Source organism: Lissotriton vulgaris, chromosome 6 (genome assembly GCF_964263255.1).
Source record: "Lissotriton vulgaris chromosome 6, aLisVul1.2, whole genome shotgun sequence".
Taxonomy (NCBI): domain Eukaryota; kingdom Metazoa; phylum Chordata; class Amphibia; order Caudata; family Salamandridae; genus Lissotriton; species Lissotriton vulgaris.
The window spans coordinates 306874498-306893371 of NC_141694.1; the positions used below are offsets into that span (position 1 = coordinate 306874498).

The 18874-nt window shown below is 42.5% G+C and overlaps 1 protein-coding gene across 7 annotated transcripts in view; it reads right to left on the reverse strand.

The window, feature by feature from the left end:
• The window catches only part of LPIN1 (lipin 1), a 512424-nt gene that overhangs the window by 66649 nt on the left and 426901 nt on the right, over window positions 1-18874 (reverse strand). For 4 of the 7 annotated variants that reach the window (XM_086926320.1, XM_086926319.1, XM_086926323.1 and 1 more), the window contains 3 exons: window positions 17151-17270; window positions 14192-14299; window positions 1475-1604 (listed from right to left, as the gene is read on the reverse strand). In XM_086926320.1, coding sequence (XP_086782446.1) covers window positions 1475-1604; window positions 14192-14299; window positions 17151-17270 — 358 coding nt within the window. The remainder of the gene's footprint in view (window positions 1-1474; window positions 1605-14191; window positions 14300-17150; window positions 17271-18874) is intronic. The other 3 variants (XM_086926321.1, XM_086926325.1, XM_086926324.1) reach the window with 1 other exon arrangement.

Sequence of the window (18874 nt, forward strand, 5' to 3'; positions counted from 1 at the left end):
TTGCCTGCACAGGGACTCTATGAATGTATTCCCGCTGGGACAACTCTTCGCAGTATCCAGGAGAAGCACCACCCAGCAAGCCTCTCAAGGGCATGCCAGACAAAATTCATCTTCAGCAAAGATCTCAAGTGAGCAGTCATACCCAGGCTAGCATCCATCAAATCTCCCACCATGTTCACTCCCTTAAAGGGGATCAGCTGAGCACAAAAGGTGGAGGCTGTACTACACTCGGAAGAGGCGGAGGAGCAAAGTTGTGCAACTTGTGGATCTTTTTTTCTATCTTGGCATCAAGATTCTCTGGCACATAATGTGCAGCTGATCACGATGTCAACATGAACAAAACAAAGAGTAAAAATGAGAGCTGCAGTGTCAGAGAAGTGACTCCAAACATTCACTGTACATGTACAAGAGAAAGAAAGGAAGAACTCTGAGGAACTGTACAGCAAACTGGTACAACTAGAAAGAATGATTGTGCCAACTACACTGTTTTCTGACAGAAAGTAGTAAAGTGGCCCAGCCAAGGAAGGTTTCTCACATGCTCAACATGCATGCTGAAAGTGCCACAGGAGATTGTAATATTCCATCATTTTACAAACAAAGCCAGCAGATCCAGAAAGAAACATTGCGTTATCCAACCGATGGGACAGAGTTCATTCCGGGCACGACCGTCTGGTGATCTATGTCCCAGTTTTAAAATATAAACCAGATAATATGGCATGGAGGAGGGCAACCCACTTTACCGTCATTTGTAATTTCAGTGCCCCTGTTTTTTCAGAGACCTCTGGGGGTCCAGGACTGCGAACTACTATTGCAAAAGGGACATATCTGAAACACAGTATTCATGTTAAAGTGATTAGTTATGGCGTTGAATATATGAGAGGGCAAATAGGGCTCAATAACAAGCAGGTCAAACACAAATGCTTGGGGACAGATTTATCAAGATATGTGCTACACAAAAAGTCATGCAAAGTTATGCAAAACAACACAAATTCTTAATAAAGTAATTACGGACTGGCAACTGGAACATTTATTTGGAGGTCTTAACAACGGGGGGTTTCTAGCAATTTTTACAAGATCATCTTTGTTCAAAAGCTCTGCAGAGAACCATCAGGCAGTAGTTGAAAGCAGCAACAATCATGTGTGACTGGCCATCCATGGGAAGTGTTGAATTTAACCACACTCCCAAAGTCTAAATCTTCTCCTTAACTAAGTGGCATCCCAATTTCTAGAATTGATTATATATTTACTGTAGTTTAGTTCTGAGTAGCATTACAAATCAAACTGACTAGTTTTGACATGTCAATTTAACTAACAGTGAGATATACACCTCCTAGAGGGGAGTGGTGAGTGAAAGATCCACAGCTGAGGATGGACGTTATCTAAATCCAGCTTTTAATGACAACATATCAGACAGATAGCATGGTCGTGCATCTCATGGTTATGTGAGCTATATATGCTCACTGTGTCTACATACCCTTGCAGCTTGTGGAAGTTCTCCCCAGGCCCAGTGCATCTGTGGGTTATTCTTCAGCATTCCTCTATCCAGGGGTTTACTGACCAACTCCGAGTCACTCTTCGGAGTGGAAGAGCGAGAACCTGGAGGACTGAAGACGAAAGTGTGTATTAGGCTACAACGTAAAGTAGTCTCAAATCATCAAGATTTCACTGTGTTCTGGAAGTCGTTCAAAAAGACCTCTTAATAATACACATCCTTTGATGTCACTGCATTCGCATTCTGCATGCCACAATACATTTCAAATTGAGCTCCAAAGTTTATTTTACATGGTTTAAAATCCCAGGTTCCACGCAAGTTGTCCTCAAACCTGGGCTTTTTGTTAGACATATGCACATTGTTTATTACACTCAGACAAATTTAGGCAAATTTGGAAGATTTTGGCTTACGGTTGGTATATCAAAGTTTTACCATTTTTAGCGACCATGCAGGACGTAGTGAAAAACTACAAACCTACCTCGAGATGACCATTTCCTGGCCCAGGATATCTCAGGGAGGGACATTCTGAACCAGGAAATGGTGTATTACGAGGATGCCCCTTCTCGCGAATTCCAGCACGTGCTGAGGAGGGCAGAAGCAGGGAATGAAGCAGCAGGGTGCTGGTTGGCAGGAAGGTGTTCGCAAATGTCCAGGTGTGGGCCGGGAGGGTGCTGGTGGGCTCACCTAACTTGGAATCTTCGTGCAGTGACCAAGACCAGGGAATAGGGTGGTTTGCTGATGATGGGCACCGATCTCCCCAGTGTCCCGAGCCGCTCCCACTAAGCATTTAATGGAGATACTTTTGTGAAAGATTTAGCCCAAATTTGGGAAACACGGGGAACCATGGGAATATTAAGGTACGTAAATTTTAATTTAAAAGTTGTGCTCTTAGATAGGGGTGACAAAGATAAGGGTCACAATAAAAAGTTTTAACCTGTATCTGAAAGTAATAAAAAAATAAAAGGAAGGGAGTAGGGAGGAAACAGGAGGGAAACGTGAGAAGGACTGCAATACATCAATTTTAAAACAGCCTTCATAGTTTAATGTACAGCACTAGAAAAAAAAGAAAACTGTTTACCATAATCCTACTTACAAATTCGGGAAATGGAGTGAGAGCAAAGGGAATGGCTGAGTTATTAACCTGAAATCAGCTCAATGCTTCGCCACTGAGTTTAAGGAAGATTTCCCTTTCTGCACCTAGCAATCATTCAGTCACTCTTTGAGGCACACTCTGGGCTCAAAACTGTTTTTTAAATTTTGATACATTTTTAGCACTCCTGTGCATTCATGATTACAAATCCACTTATAAAAACTGTTTAGATTCACGAAAACAATGATTTATGAGGGCAAAATACCCATAACTATGAGTAGTGGATCAAGACTTCGCAAACGGGATCTGCTCACACGACTATTCCGCTAGTATAGTGAAATGTCTTGGAGAGGAAATTTGCTCCCAGACGTCAGATTGTGCATGCTTCTGGATAGGTAAACTAGGAGAAGACAGTGTACCGCAACAAGCTGAAACGTCTCACTCAACAACATTTTGCAGTTATTTTATTGCCTGAAATACATTAGTAAATTTCAAGCCTGTTACGAGTAAATGCATTTGAGAGGAAATTGGGATAAATCACCCCAAAAAACTGAAGGCTGTGCTGTGGAATGAAATTTCATAGATTTAGAAATCTAGAGGGGTAAAAAGAAAATGTTTCCTCATGTAAATACACTTTTCCTTCTTCTAGTCCACGAAATCTGTGACAGTCGCAGAATAGCAGGAGTAACTTTGCTTTTGGACTTTTCTAAAAAGTTGGAAATACGCTTCAAATATATTTCAAATAGGGGTGATAGTGGTTGTGAATAAATGTTTTGACTTTTAAAAGAAACCTTTGTAAATCAGACCATAAGATGGTCCACGTGTTTTAAAGTAGATATTTATGTGGAAACCCATCAAAGGACTCCCCCTTTGGCGGCTGCCGCTCCAAGCTCACACAGGGAGGCGGCCATGCGCACAGCCACTCCCACGTACAAGAAGCGCGCGGAGCAAGTTCATTGGCTCTTTTAGCCAACAGATTGCATGAACAACATACACAAATGCAACTCAATAACTATGTGACAAATTATTCTGGACAATGTGGACTAAATGTAAGAGAACATTGCTGATAGAAGTTTCAAGGTTCTATTTATCTGCTGTCTCAGAAGACGTCTGCGATGCTTAAGGACTGGCAGTGGAAAAATATATTACGAAAATAAATCGATGCGGATGCATTGATATCAGCCCTAGGCAGAACACTTCACAACATTATTAACAGAGATTTCATACTGAGAAATGGCAAACGCCTCAAGAAACTGAAATTGATTTCTCCCCCACAAAAGCCGTCTAATTGTAAAAACATAAGACCAGAAAATATAAATCGGCCATTTGCAAACCGGATGCTACAATAATCATTGGCTTGTCTGAGATGAAGGGCAATCATTTATTTATTAAGAATGTGTGTAGATATTCACATCTGAGTGCAGCTCGGACGACTTTTAAGACATCACATCCGACCTGTGCTTGAAATGCCTTTAAACAGAGGTGATCAGAAATGAATGTGTTTTATTAAATGAATCCTGTTTCGTGGTTGTTGAGAGGTCGTTAAATGAAAAATGTTTGGACATTTCTCCCTCCTCTGGTGGCACTGCTGACAAAATGGTCTCTGCAGATTATGCCTTAGGTGAGACGGCGGGGTCAAAGGGCACTGTCCCTGCACGTGTGTGGCAATCACTGCAGTTAGAGGGGGAAAAACACGTTTCTTCCTTGCGCGACCAGTACACTCACGTCAGACTTAAGAGCAATGAAAACATCAAAAAGACAGATGAGCATTAAATATTAAAACCATCGATCGGGCAGTGTTCTGAAACTGTCTCAAGGGATGACTTGAGAATCCTTCTGAAATGTTCCCGCAGCGCCCAGGCATAAATGTGCCATTTGCTCAAATGTATTCAAGCTTCCAACTTCATAATGAACTAACTGTGGTGTGGATGCAGGATGCCAGATGACGTGGGTGTTTATGCAAAGTAGGGTTAAGCTTTGGAGACAATCAGGTAGATTCATCATCGGCCCGTTTCGAGAGTCTGTAATAGCGATTATTAAGGAATCGCTATTACAGACTCGCAAAACGGGATTCATGTACAAATCGCAATTTTGTTTGCGATTCCTACAGCTTCCTTATTTGCGATTAGCTAATTGCTAATCGCAAATAAGGAATAACTCCCCTTTCATTCCTATGGGCCTAAAAGGCCATGGGAATGAATGGGAAGACATATCCATGTGCGAATCGCTATTTGCGATTCGCATTCTGAGTTTGGGATTTCAAGGGTGCAGGGGTGTCCAAAGGACACCCTGTTGCACCCCTGAAATGATATTAGACGCTGGTGTTACGCACACACATGTCCCAAGGACATGTGTGTGTGTAACATACAACTTAGAAAAATGCACTTAAGTGCATTTTTCTAAGTTTCCGCTATTTACCACGAGGCTTGACTTTGCGGTAAATAGCGGGTCGAAATTGCGAATTCGCAATTTTTAAATGTTTCATGAATTGCATTTAAGGAATCTCAAATAGAGATTCCTTAAATGCAATTCCTCTCAAATTTGCGAATTCTATAACAGCGATTTTTGCATTTGGGATGATGAATCCCAAATGCAAAAATTGCGCTTGCAAAGGGCCAGATTCTCAGAATCTGGCCCTTTGTGAGACGATTTTCCGTTCATGAATCTGGTCGAATATTTCTAAGATGCGGCAATCAAATTGAAATCTGGAACAGAAGAGGTAGGAGAAAATAGGATTGAATGTCCTGATTAAGGCACACCGACTTGTAATTCAGAGTGTGAAGTCAATGAAACAAGAGTTTTCAAGACTGCCTTTCTCAAAGTTTTGCTGCATAAGTAGGTGCTCAGATATTATGCATCATTTACCTATTCACAGATACTTTCTCAATGGAGACCACCATCACTCAGTACCACAATGGCTAGAAATGGGCATTTCCCGATGAAAGATATGTATGCGTGTGTGTGATAATATTCATAATTTCCTTTTGCAACACTTCGCAACATTTCGCAACAATTACGCACAGTTATGTGAAATGCAAATCTGTCATTTAGTGCCATATTTTTGCACATATTGTACATTCACATTGCTCACATGATGCTCCCATGACAGGAATTTTACCTGAATGAGGTTGAAACTACATGATGTGGCATAATGGCTGAATTTTAGGAATTTTGTATAACAAGCATAATGCACATTGTCAGAAACTGCACGAGATTATGCCAGCATGACAAACATGTCGGCCGGGCCTAGTCGTGTATGTAATTGCTGAGGAAGGGGGGACCTTTCACATGCCTCCTCTACGACCGAGGAAGCACAGGGAGGGATCATAACACCTGCATCAAGTCAGGCCACACAAATAGGATGGAGGGAGCCCCTCAAAGATGGGGCAGATTGTATTTCTTCTTCTGAACAAAGCTGCATGTTCGAGGTAGAATGCAGAAGGGCACGTTTGCTGGGTGGGAGGAAAGAGCACACCACCTAGGTTTTATGAAAAAAGATGGCTGCCTGCATGTGGATACGTTGTCCTATTTTCATACAGAACAAAAATCGCTCTACTCCTTGGCCCTTATGTCAAAGCTAGCATAAGAGAGGAATGAGGGTGGAGTCTTTTCATGTACATTTTCCAAAGGGTGGAGGTGCAGTGTCTACGTGGCCTAATTAGGCTTGTATTGGTGAGGTTAGCTGACAGGGAATCCTTAAAATATGCCATGAATTAAACTTTAAAGACTATAAAAAAAACAATCGAAATTTGTGCAGTTACGACTGTACGTCCAAATAATTTTTTTCGGTCTTCGCTAAGCACATGCAATGAAACTGCTTTTTAGGTTCTGCTTGCCATCGACTAAAAGAAACGATGACAAGTATGCACTATCCTGCAGTGGTCCACAGGCCACCAAGAGATGACCTGCTCACATCCTACAGAGATTCTGTGTGGATGCCAGAAATCAATCAGAATGGTGCTAAAAAACTGACCTCGCAGAAAGGGATGAAATTGGGGCCTTTCTGGTAGAGCAAACACCGGAGATCGTGATTGGCCAGCATTTTAACCAATCACAAAAGGTTTCAGTTTTAGGGCCACTGGAGTTAATCAGAATTATTGTAGGTATCCAATGACACCTGAGAATGCTTCGCGTTGTCCTGCAAGCAAGGTACATTTGGGCACCCAGAAGAAAGACAGTTTACTACATTCGGGCAGGAAATCTGCCCTATTCTGTAGTCAGCGGATCTTTTCAAATTTAAAAACCAGAGTTCACCTGCAGGTGGATACAAATTAAAAATAAAAAAATGGATTTTGCCTATTTCACTTTTTGTTTATATACATTTAATTCAGTATTAGCATAAACATGACATTTTTTTTCAAAAGCATGATGAAAGTAACATGTAAGATCTCAGGTCTCTTCATTTCTCCCACGTCTTCATCTAGGGCCTAGTGCAACACACTGCATTTGTGTTTTTCTTCAGCGTCTAGTTAGTCAGTATGTGATGTGCAATACTCACAAACTCCATTAGTCAGCAATTTTACATGTTATCTCCTTGGTCTAATTTTGCCTTGTTGAGAATAAATACAGCCGGTAGTAAACAACTATGCCATCGAAAATATCAATGCACACGGTAGTACAGCTATTATGTAGTACCAAGGGTGGTGTTTCATACTAGTAGGAAAACTACACATCAGCTATCCTCAGTGACATTACTACTGAAAGCTAAACACAGTACTGTACAGTACTGTGGCTACCAGCAGCGCACTCAGTGGACAGCCCTTTAGTGCTCCACTGTGGCACTCTCACCCTCGCGCCACTCTTTGGGTCCCTCCCTTCCGGCACTTTCCCGCTTCATTTTAGGCACCTGGGTGGAGGATGGGGTGGGGGGGGTTCATGTACTTATACCACCGAACCCTGGTGCAGGCCTCTTTGTTCCCCAGCTGGACACACTGTTGTGTCGTGATGTGTGCCAGAAGCCGGTGTCGGTGTAGGTGATTTTCTGTGGTGAGTACAAGGCCCTCCTTTTTTGCGGTTTCTCTTGACTTCCTGCGATGCACTTTAGGGCTGGTTGCTCCAGCCTCCTGGCTGTTCGGGGTCCTTGATTTGGCGCATTAGGTCAAGAATTAGTGTGCAGGGTGGGGGGGGGGGGCTGTTGCCGTTTGGCGATGAGCCATTCCATATCACTGAGCCATGTCGGGCTTTCTACTGTGGATGTTTCAGCCACTAGCTCGGCCCGTGGTAAGCGCATTGGTTTCCGGCACTCCAGAACGGATGATTCGCTTGGCTGATGCGAGGCGGGGAAGTCTGTTACAGAAATCGCTTCCCGCTACCCCCTCTTTCTTATATGATGATATTGGGTGGGCTATTTGCCATGTCAGGGATCGTACAGGAAGAGCGTCACTTGACTTTTACTCATGCACCAAGCCATTTTCTTGTTGATTTCTACTAGGAGGAACAATTGAGCGGTCTGGGGATTGTATGTAGGTAGTTTGTGCTACTCAGAGAATTGGCCTTCTGTTGCTACTGTCTTTTCTACAGAAGCTCTTGTGTTTGCTGGTTTAATTTCAAGCTTTCTTACAAGAAGAAACTACTGTAAAGACATATCTTTAGTTCCAGACTCGTAGGGCGCACCATGCATAACCTGCCATAAGGAAGTGTGTATTGCATCTTGGGTATTTCTGGGTGTAAAGGAATCCGGAAAAGAATACATGGGGCTATAGAACAAGTGGATGTCAATAGCTTTTACTTTAACAAAGCTATTCTGCTCATGTTAACTACTGCATAAGGGAATCTACACTGCAGCATAGCATTTGACAATGCCTGAATCCTTCCAAAATGTACGTCCAAAAAGACACCATTGTTAGATAGCCCCGGCTAGGGACTGTCCGTTCTCGCTACACCAGCCGCACAACATGACTTACTCTTATACCAAGCAAACTCCAGGGTTATAATTGTTGTCACCAATGCCATATGTTTTTGGCCAAAGTTCTCTTTCCTGCTAAGAACAACAGCTGTTGTACCACTGGGCCAGGCTGGCATCCCGCTTATGACAGTGCTTTAAATGGGCCGGTACTCGCCAGTACTGAGTACCGGCACTTTTTATTTTGACAAAGTCGAGTACCGGCACTTCTCCACTGTCAAGGTGAGTACCGGTACTCAGGTTCTGACTGATGGGTCTGGTGGCTCAGTGGACTAATGCGTCCACTGCAGGGGCCTGTGTTCGACCTCATGGTCACAGGTTCAAATCCCGGCGGGTCCACTCAGCCTTTCATCCATCTGAGGTCGATAAAATGAGTACCATTGAGTTGGGTAACAATAAACATCTGTTATTCAGCGCCAAGAAACCGCTGGGTGAACGTGCGCTTTACAAATACACATGTTATGTTATGGTAGTGGGCTCCCTGGCGCCCAGGTGAGGTGGGAGGTCAAATGACTTCCCCATGGGAGGCCAGTATTGTTCTCCCTGACCTCTACCCTGCTGGACTCTGCACACACTCGGGACCCTGCAGTGTTCACTGTCTGCCACTGCAAGCTCTCCGGCCCTGGGGCTTTCTGTCGAGGGAAGAGGAGGGAACATGGGGGTGAGTGAAGGTGAAGAGTGAGGGGGGAAGAAGCAGAGAGTTTAAAGTGGGAAAAGGTAGAGTGGCAGAAGGGGCAAGCGCAGACAGCGATATGTAAGAGATCCAGACCGTTATGGAAAGAGGTAGAGAGGCATAGAGAGGGCAGATTAGAACTAGAAGGAATAAAATATTTTGAACACAAAAAAAAAGAAATAGAAGGAGTGATGGTAGAGAGTGATAGGATACAACAGGGGACAGAATTAGCTACAAACTGGTGAGTGTGGGAGGGATCGCTAGGTTTAAGATGTGAAGACAGATAGTGTGTGTTTGAGAGGAACAGATGTATTTGAAAAGAAATGTGAGGAATGCTTGTTTGTGTGTGTGCACTCTTGTATATATAAGGATTATGCCAGATGCAAGCAAGTAGGAACATTACAATTATTATTTTAAGAAGCTGTAAATATTACAAAACAAGGAAATATGAATATTTGGCGTTTGGCCTTCATTTTGTGAAATGAGTTAACACATTTTGTTTAGATTGATACATTTCTCATGTTTTGCTCTGTCCCGCAACCAATGTAAGTGCCAGAGTCCCTCTCGCCCTAGAGCACATTGAGTGCTAGCATGAAAGTGCTAAAAGTACTGTTGATGGCTTGGCACATTCAGGGTTTTAGCTATTAATCTGCACATATGGAAAGTTTGATACGACTATCCAGGAAATGAAAGGGCAACATTAATACTCAATAGAAGGTTTTTTGTATCATGTCTCGCTCTGCCTCTAACCCCGCCCACTAGCCACGCCCCTAGCTCAGTTTAATGAGTACCTGCACTTATTTTTTTCCCATTTAAAGCACTGGCTTTTGACATGTTTTACTGCAATGTAATGTTTGGACTTGCATTCCTCTCATGCACAAAAAATCAATATAAGAAAAAAAAAACACTGGTGCTTTATTGTCACAAAGAAATAGTAAGTATCCATGAGGAGCCAACACTATAATCACTCAGCAATGTGAAGGGTGAAGTGTATCTACATTTGAAGGGATAGGTATATTGCTAATTTTGCATTTTAAAAAACAAGAGGTGAAATGGTAAGGCTGGAACATTGAATCCCTACAGTGAAGGTTTAGGAGTATCCTTTTGCATAACTTTAATGTATCAGCATTTGGCGCCAGTCTTAGAAGAGCCCAAGAATAACAAATGGCCAATACCGTACTGATATTCTTACAAGAGGCAGGGACCAGGGGCACTTGAAGGTCCAGTAAAAAGCTCCTAAAATTACTATAATGTATCTAGTAGGGAATGCAGTTACTATACTGAAAATTAACAGGGAGTGGTACCCAGGTCAGTCAAGTGCCAAAGATGCACTGGGGAGCAAGACTCTTTAGGAGCAAGTGCCCTCTCACACCCAAAAGGGTGTCATGTATTATCACTAGGCGAGCTCCACGTCCGGCCTGCGTTGTAATGCCTGACGGGCCCCCACAAGGGGGCTCTTTACCAGAGATCTCTTCGACATGTCATTTTGAACTGTATGAAGCATGGATGTGGGGCTGCGATGTGCGATTGGTGTGAAGTGATTCAGTCAGCTGTGACTATTAGAGAAATGCAGGTAAAAATTGGTCAGAAGGTCCTCAAAAAAGATATTTATGAGTGAGTCCCCTAACCTATATTAAAACAAGGTGTGTGCTAGCACCAGAAATTATGACCTATGATAGCTGGTGGGTCGACAAGTTTCTTGCCCTGGTCATTCCACAAGGGATCTGGTGGCATTTTTTTAGGACCAATAAATCCTAATCTACACGAGTGGTTGGAATCGGTAATTATTGAATTAATCAATTTCCCATCACCAGCCAATTGCCTACATCCATATCAATACCGTACAATTTATGTAAAAAACGACATGTAATCAAAAAACGAGAAACATAAATTGTGGTAAATCTTAAGTGCGGCATGCGTGGCACTGCAAACCATGCCATTAGGTTGTGTTCATTACACACAATAATGCACATGTATTCATTTAAAAAACCAAGACTTGACATACACCATATACAGACTCCAATCACTGGCTCCCCCAAGAGGTTGACAGCCCACTATGCTGTGGTGCGTTGGGGCTTTCTCAAGTTGGGGCTAAGCTATACACTAATTACGCATGCTGAAAGAAAGATCCCCAAGAATTAAGGATGGCCGAGCCATTTACCCACCATCTCATGTGATGCGCACGCATATGGGATGCTTCGGGGGCACCAGTAGACTTGCAGAATCTACAACAAAGGTGTGTGGTACAACCTACCCGGGCTCAGCTCCCTCGGAAGTGAGGGAATTGTACGGGTGACCGTCATTAAGTACCACGTCCATCATATTGATCAGTTGCAGGTGAAGCGGATCCGTCATGCTGAACTGCTCACTGCCATCCAACAAAGCTCTGTTGGGAGCGCCATCTTGCTAGTGCAGTCTGCACAACTAGAACACTACTTTCCCCAGTCGGGGACTCCTTACGAGCGCCATTGTAGAGTGATTTTGTATTTGAAATTAATTTCTGCCTCGGGAGCCTCGGGAGCTGGTAGGAGACTCATTGTGGGCATCATTATTGAGCTGTAATACCACTACCGATGCGGAGGCATTCTTAAATGGCAATTTGTTTGATCAAAGGTTTCCTTTCAAGGACCTCAGCCGAGTGATTTCAAGTGGAAAAAAAATCTTTTTTTAGAAAAACAGTAAAACAAAAAGGTACATTTCTATGGAACTCTGTACAGACTGATCAGTCAGTGTGTAGGAATGTGCTAATATACAGAAAAAGAGTGCCTCCACAAGACCATTCATATCAGGTGCTTGTCAAGTTTTTTAGCCTTCATGTTGTCAGTAACAGTATGTCATCGAAGAGACTAGTGGCGTCTCCCACATTAGAGTTGTGTAGTCTGCATCGGTACGCCAAAACCAGGCATTTGATCTCATGTAGAACAATTAGTGTGAGATCTCATTCCATGGGATCTCATCGTTTAACCCCGTGTAAATGTTAAGGTGTGCCTCAAGTATCGTCCAAATTATGTCATCTGGTGTGTGGCACATGTTGAGATAATGTGTGCTCATTGTGGTACTCATCTTACTGCAGCGTGAATTGCTACAGTGTTTGTTTATCCTAAATTTGACTGGCCGGGTGGTCATGCCCACATATCTCAATCCACAAGGGCAGGTAACCATGTAGACACAGTGTTTTGAATTGCAGTTTGTATGTGTCATTTGTGTTCAGATGAAAGTTGTATCTATCTGGATCTCTTTGGTGATCGTGGTGAATTTGCATACCGAACATGTTCCACAAGGGAAATGACCGCTAACAGGGGGTAGGTCCCATAAAGATCACTGTTCTGGTTGTTTGAGACCTTGTGTTCTTGTATAGATTAACATGTCTTTGAGGTGCGCTTCAATGCAAATCGGGGGAGTTTGAAAGGTAGGTCACCCGTTTATAAAAATGAAATGAACCAATACTTTTTGATGATGTTTCTTATTTTGTTAAAATCAGGAGTATAGGAGTTTACGCATGTCAGTAAGTCCTCCTGTTGTCTACTGCAAGGTTCTAATAGTGCTTTTCTATTTTAGTTTCTCACAAGATTTTGGGCTCTCCTTACACTGTGTGGGGGATACTCTTGTGCCTTGAGATTGGCCGCCAGAGATTGTGACTGAGTGTCATGATCATGTAGAGAGCTGCTGTTGCGGAGTATCCATAAAAATTGCCCATAGGGTAAGTTAGCCCTAAGGGCCTTCAGATGGTGACTCCCATAAAACAACAGACTATTTCTGTCCAGGTGTTTTCTGTATGTACTGGTTTGTAGTGTGTCTCCAGTCCATCTGATCATGAGATCAGGGAAAGGGAGCTCCTCTTCAGAAATGTTGGGTGAGAAGTGTAGGTAAGGATTTAATGTGTTGACCCACTTGTAAAAGTCCTCGCACACCGCCCTTTCCAAAAGATGAGAATATCATCTATAAATCTGCACCACAGTATGATGTTGGTATTGAAGGGGTTGCTAGTGCTCAGGATGTGTTGACCTTCAAAGTTGGCCATATACAGACATGCCACACTAGGATCAAAAGTACTCACTCCCCATGGAAGTACCCTTGGTTTGATGATCTAGCTATTCTGTCCACATTGAAAACCTTTTTCTGTTACGGCTATGGTGGCACATTCCATAAGGAAGCTGATTGGAGTTGTTAATGTCCATGTCTCTGTACAGAGGGTATTCTTTATAACCTCTAGGTTGGCTTTCTGAGCGATGTTGGTGTAATGAGATTCCACATCCAAGGTCACCAGTAGGTCTATCTGGGAACCATCGGACATTGCAGCGCCGGCCCGACGTGGAGCTCGCCCAACGATGAAGCATGAGACTCTACTGGGTGTGTGAGGGCACTTACTACTAAAGAGTCACGCTGCCCAGTGACTCTTTGGGACTTGACTGACTTGGTCACCACACCGTTAATTTTCAGTATAGGAACTGCACACCCTACTCAGTATACAATACCGTACTGAGCAAACGATTAAAGTGCGAATAGTAAAAACATCTGATAAATAACAATAACTGTGTAAAAAATCTCTACTTACTGTGTTTCTATCCAGACATATTTTCATTGATAAGTTTTACATATATATATATTATATTTAATACATATATATATATACACACACACACACACACAGATGCACATATATCTTAATATATATCTATGTTTATATATGAACAGCACAGTGAGTAAAACGTCCTCCTGAATGCTACTTCTCTATGTAAAGGTTAAAATAAAAAAAGAGACGCAGACTTTAAATATTGAATATCGTTTTTTACTAACTGGGACGTATGCAATAAGGGGCACAACTCAATGGACGGAGGAGTCTTCTAGCCTCACTTCAAACACAAAAAACACAGCGAAATAAAACACCACAAAACCACAGAAATGTAATAGTGATGACTCTAAATAGACATTTCTGAGAATGCTGTCAGAGCAGGTTAGTATACTGCTTAAAAACACAAAGTTAACATTTCGAGGAGATAGTACAAGTCCAAGAAGGGAAAACAAGGCCTCTACCTGTCTGTAGCGGGGAAGAAAGATGAAGGCTGCGGGCAAGAGTTAGATAGCCCTCCATCAGCTGGACCAGTCAGATGAGGGAAGGGCCCTTTGCAGTACATAGGCTTACTAGACATAGGGGTACATTTAAAAAGCAAAACAAACGTTACTTGCCATTAATTAAATCACTAAGTGAGCACTTCAATGAGACACAGTGCATTTGGCACTCATCTTTAGAAATATAAGGAAAAAACTGAATAGCATTAGCAGAAACAGATCACTGACTTTAATGCTAAATGTTGTGTACAAATTGTAGTAAATTCTTTTAACCCCTAGAAAAGTGAATGTTCAAATTGTTCTAAGGTTTAGTCCTCCATATTTCTACATTGCCATATGCAAATCTATCAAATTGATTTTTTAATATAATAAAAATGTGAGTAAAGATTGTCCACGAAAATGTATAGAGGTTGTCATAAAACCAAGACGTGTGTACTATCAATCTTTTAACACCAACGCTCCAACTAATATCACAGCACTATTTCTCAATGCTCTTGTCTGAGACACACGCGTGTTTCCACTAAGATGTAATGGCCATGGGGCAATTGTTCATCATATTACACATGCTTCACACTCTTCAAGATACCGACAAATAAGAATTTGCTCATACAGGATGTATTAACGCTGAAAGGTGGCAGCAGCGCCCGGTGGGCTCCCATGTATAACATCACCACCACTGCAATCGCGGCTCATGGCCAATGCTTAATTTTCTCTACTACTAGTCACCTGGCAACACGATGTTAAATGAATACAGCAAGGAAAAAGTGACAGGTTACAAACCGGTGGTAACTCTGCACAAGTGAAGTAAAACTTAAGGTAACTATATTACCCAAAGTTATTACACTCTAATGAGAGGAAGGAAGAAGGAAGGCCACACTGGGAAGTTAGAATCAGGGATGCATTTTTGTGCTTCCAGAGCTTCAGTTTTTCCCCATCTTGTTGAGTATCTATTAGGAATCCATCACTCTTGTTGGCGATGCATTTTTATGCTTCCAGAGCTTCAGTTTTTCCCCATCTTGTTGAGTATCTATTAGGGATCCATCACTCTTGGTGGCGACTATATCAACACACCCCGAGTTTGCTGAATCTATTGAAAGAAGTTTGTTTAGTTCCTATTTATTTATTTATTCATTTTGCAAACCACCAGCGTGGTATTTTATGTTTACCATAGTGAATAAATATCGCACATACGTCTTTCTATAGCCCTTTCTGTCATCCTTCTAACAAAATACGTACACAAACCTTGCATACGACAGAGTGTTGAGCTTGGCTCGCTCAAGCAACGGATCTCCACTTCACATAGTGCGACTGTCAAGAACGCCTTTCCTTATGGAATCTGTAGAGTCCTCTCAGCTCAGTGAAAAGTACAGGAATGACCATCAGTGAGTTGGCACTTTCCAATCATTGTCCATGGAGTTCCACAGGTGACTTCTAAGAGGTCCTATCTTTATGTCACTTGAAATCTCCCAGGCAGATTGCTCTCAGGCTATTTGATCCGCTGCCGACTAGCACGGTTTTCTCTACAGAAATACCATATGCATACAAGCATATAGATAGTGGTTCAAAGGAGAGCGGGGATTTTTTTGTTGCTGTTTTATATAGCGTGAACTAGACCCAAAGGTATTGGAGCACTTTACAAGAGCTCCAGTTGCTTTCCACAAGGACACATGCATTTTTGTAAGGCACAGGGAGATTAAGTGATTTGCCCAAAATCACAAGATGCTGAACCAACGCCGAGGCTCAAACCAGGTTCCCCAACTCCAAAGTCAGCAGCTCTGGCCATTAGGCCACTTCCTTCTTTTTCATAGGCACTCTTATCCTGTAATCCCATATGATGTGTACATAGCGCTAAGAGCCTCATTACCAGTTCCCTGGTTTTCCTTTAATACCCCCCAACCACCCCGAGTTACAGATATCCAGGTTACTGCTAACTCTGCCCAAAGAACTCTGAATTGACATTAAGTTTTTGCTTAAATTCTGTCTCGGTTACACTGTACATGCTGTCAGATGATGTTGAAAATACACGTGAATTTGCCCTGTGGCTTGAGAGTGTCCAGTTTTACACCTTATCTGTGTGAATCTGAACAACTTCGCATCATTTGGCAATTTTGGAGTGACCTAAAGTATCACTACTTTGCTAGGTTTCTGCAATCTGTGAATAATCGATCCACTCTTTTTAAAAGCAGTTTTCCTAGCAGACGAGCCAGCAAAGTAGTAGCCAACCATTGCTCCATCCTTGCTACACAAACAGATGCCGGAAATTGAAACTGAAGAGGTTGAAGCCAAAAAGATACATCAAGACCTACTGATTACAGAATTGGTGTAGATGATGCAAAGGGATGAGTCCCAATGCCATATGCATCGCAAAGTTATACAAACCACAATGATTTGTCCCTTTACACAATGGAGGAAGAGCAACCAGGCAAGTGTGAACTGACACACTCAATCATCCAGGCACCCAAACATTCCATTCAAGACCATCACACCAACATTCCATGCATCACATTCACACTGGCTGAGCAGCTAGGGAATAAGTAAGCAGATAAATACAACACAGGTTACTACATTATGTTTGAACTAATTATATGAATATAGTTGATTGCGTCCTGTACATGAGTTTATGGTCCGTTTTTCTCTTGTAAACTGTTATAGAATTCATGGAGTACTGATAAGTCTGCGTCCAGAACCAGATGGGCCGGTCTAGATCACCTATAATTTAAATGACATCAGCACTGGTCTGGCGAATGGCAGTTCTTAAATTCCGACTAGTTATCATAAAATAAGTCCCATGGGGCCATCGTCCTCTATGTGTTACATTGCCCAGAGCGCACGTAGGAAAAATGGGCTGCTGTCTAAAGAATGGTCAAGAGAAGCAGGACTGTGCTCAGGCAGGTCCTAGAAGTTCACATAGATCTCAACATACCTCTGATGAGGAGACCATTCTCCATCTGAGTGATGTGGGAAGGCGGGCTGAACAAACGGACCCTCTTGAGAATTGTTTCTTTCCAGCACTTCACCTGCATAGATACCATGCAGAGGCGACCTAAGTGGGGAAAAAAGATACTTTAAAAAGCATAGATAGACATTTCTCTCAATATTCACTCTATGTCTAGAAGAAAGTAAGGCAAAGTTAAAGCAAAACAAAAAGAACAGCAACATCAGATCCCAAAATCTCCTGGGTTGATTTATCGTGCCAAGCCTTAAACCTCAGATGAGGAGTACCCCTATTTGACTTCCCTCATCAGTTTAACAGTATTTATTTATTTATTTATGCAATTTTATATAGCGAGGACTTTACCCGAAGGCGTCAGAGCGCTTCACAATAGGAACAGAAATTATACAAACTGAGAACATTACACGAACAACAGATTGCAAAAACAAACGTTACATTACATACGGTAAAGTGATAATTGTGAGCAAACAAAAATACATGAGGTAGTAAAATTTGTGAGCAACCAAAAATACATGAGGTAGTAAAAATTGTGAGCAACCAAAAATACATGAGGTAGTAAAAATTGTGAGCAACCAAAAATACATGAGGTAGTAAAAAGTGCACAGGAGGAAAAAGTGACAAGTGTGCAGGCTACAAGAGAAAATAGAGTATAATTTGAGGTATAATACTGCAATATATGCTAGACACTCAGGCACAAGAACAAACGTTACGTAGGCAAAGGTGGCACTTGTCCAAGTATCAAAGGGAAAAAAGCATGTGAGAGGAAGCAAACCGAGTGTTACAGGGGCAAAGTGGTGAGTGCAAGTTGCAAGAGGGTACCAAACACAAGTACATGGATAATACTGCAATAAAAGGCAAACACTCTAACCACAAGAACACACTGGGAAGGCACTTCCATGGTCATGGAAAGTAGAAATTTTCAGTAGTGGGAGGTCTTCCTTCAGATAAAAGAGAGGACGTGAGTTACTTTTGGAGGTGTCTCTGGAGGAGGAGAACTTTGAGGTCCCTTTTAAAGGCCTGAGAGGTGGCGGTGGTCCGGAGCTGAGGCGGAAAGGAGTTCCAGATTCTCACTGTGTTGCCTGAAAAGGATTGGGCCATCGTTCTTTCCTTCTTGAAAGTGGGAGGTTCAAGCAGTAGATTCTCCGCATTGCGTGAAGGTCTAGAGCCTCCAGAGAGTTTCAGTTTATTCGCCAGGTAGCGAGGAGAGGAGGAGTGCAGGGCTTTGTGGGTGATACAAGCGGTCTTGTAGATAGCTCTAGCCTCAAAGGGAAGCCAGCAGAGGGTAGATAACATCGGTGTGATGTGATCGCTTCTTTTGGCCCCATAAATGAAACGAGCTGCTGAGTGGAAAACAGACTTAAGTGGGGACAAGTGGGATTTGGGGAGGCCAGTAAGAAGAGAATTGCAGTAGTCGAGTCTGGAGAGGACCAGTGATTGCACCAGAGTTATAAGGTCCCGCTCCGGGAAGAAGCGACGGATTCCCCAAAGAAGGCGCAGTTGGTATCGAGCAGATTTTGCAATGGAATTGATGTGGGGAATTAGATTGAGTTTTTTGTCTAGTATGACACCAAGGGATTTGGCGCTGTCGACAATGATGGGTTTATTGTTTAGTAGATTCATCTGATCCATCCATGATTGAACCGGGGGAGGAGAGCGTGAGGAGGAGAAGAGGAGGAATTCAGTTTTGGAGGGAT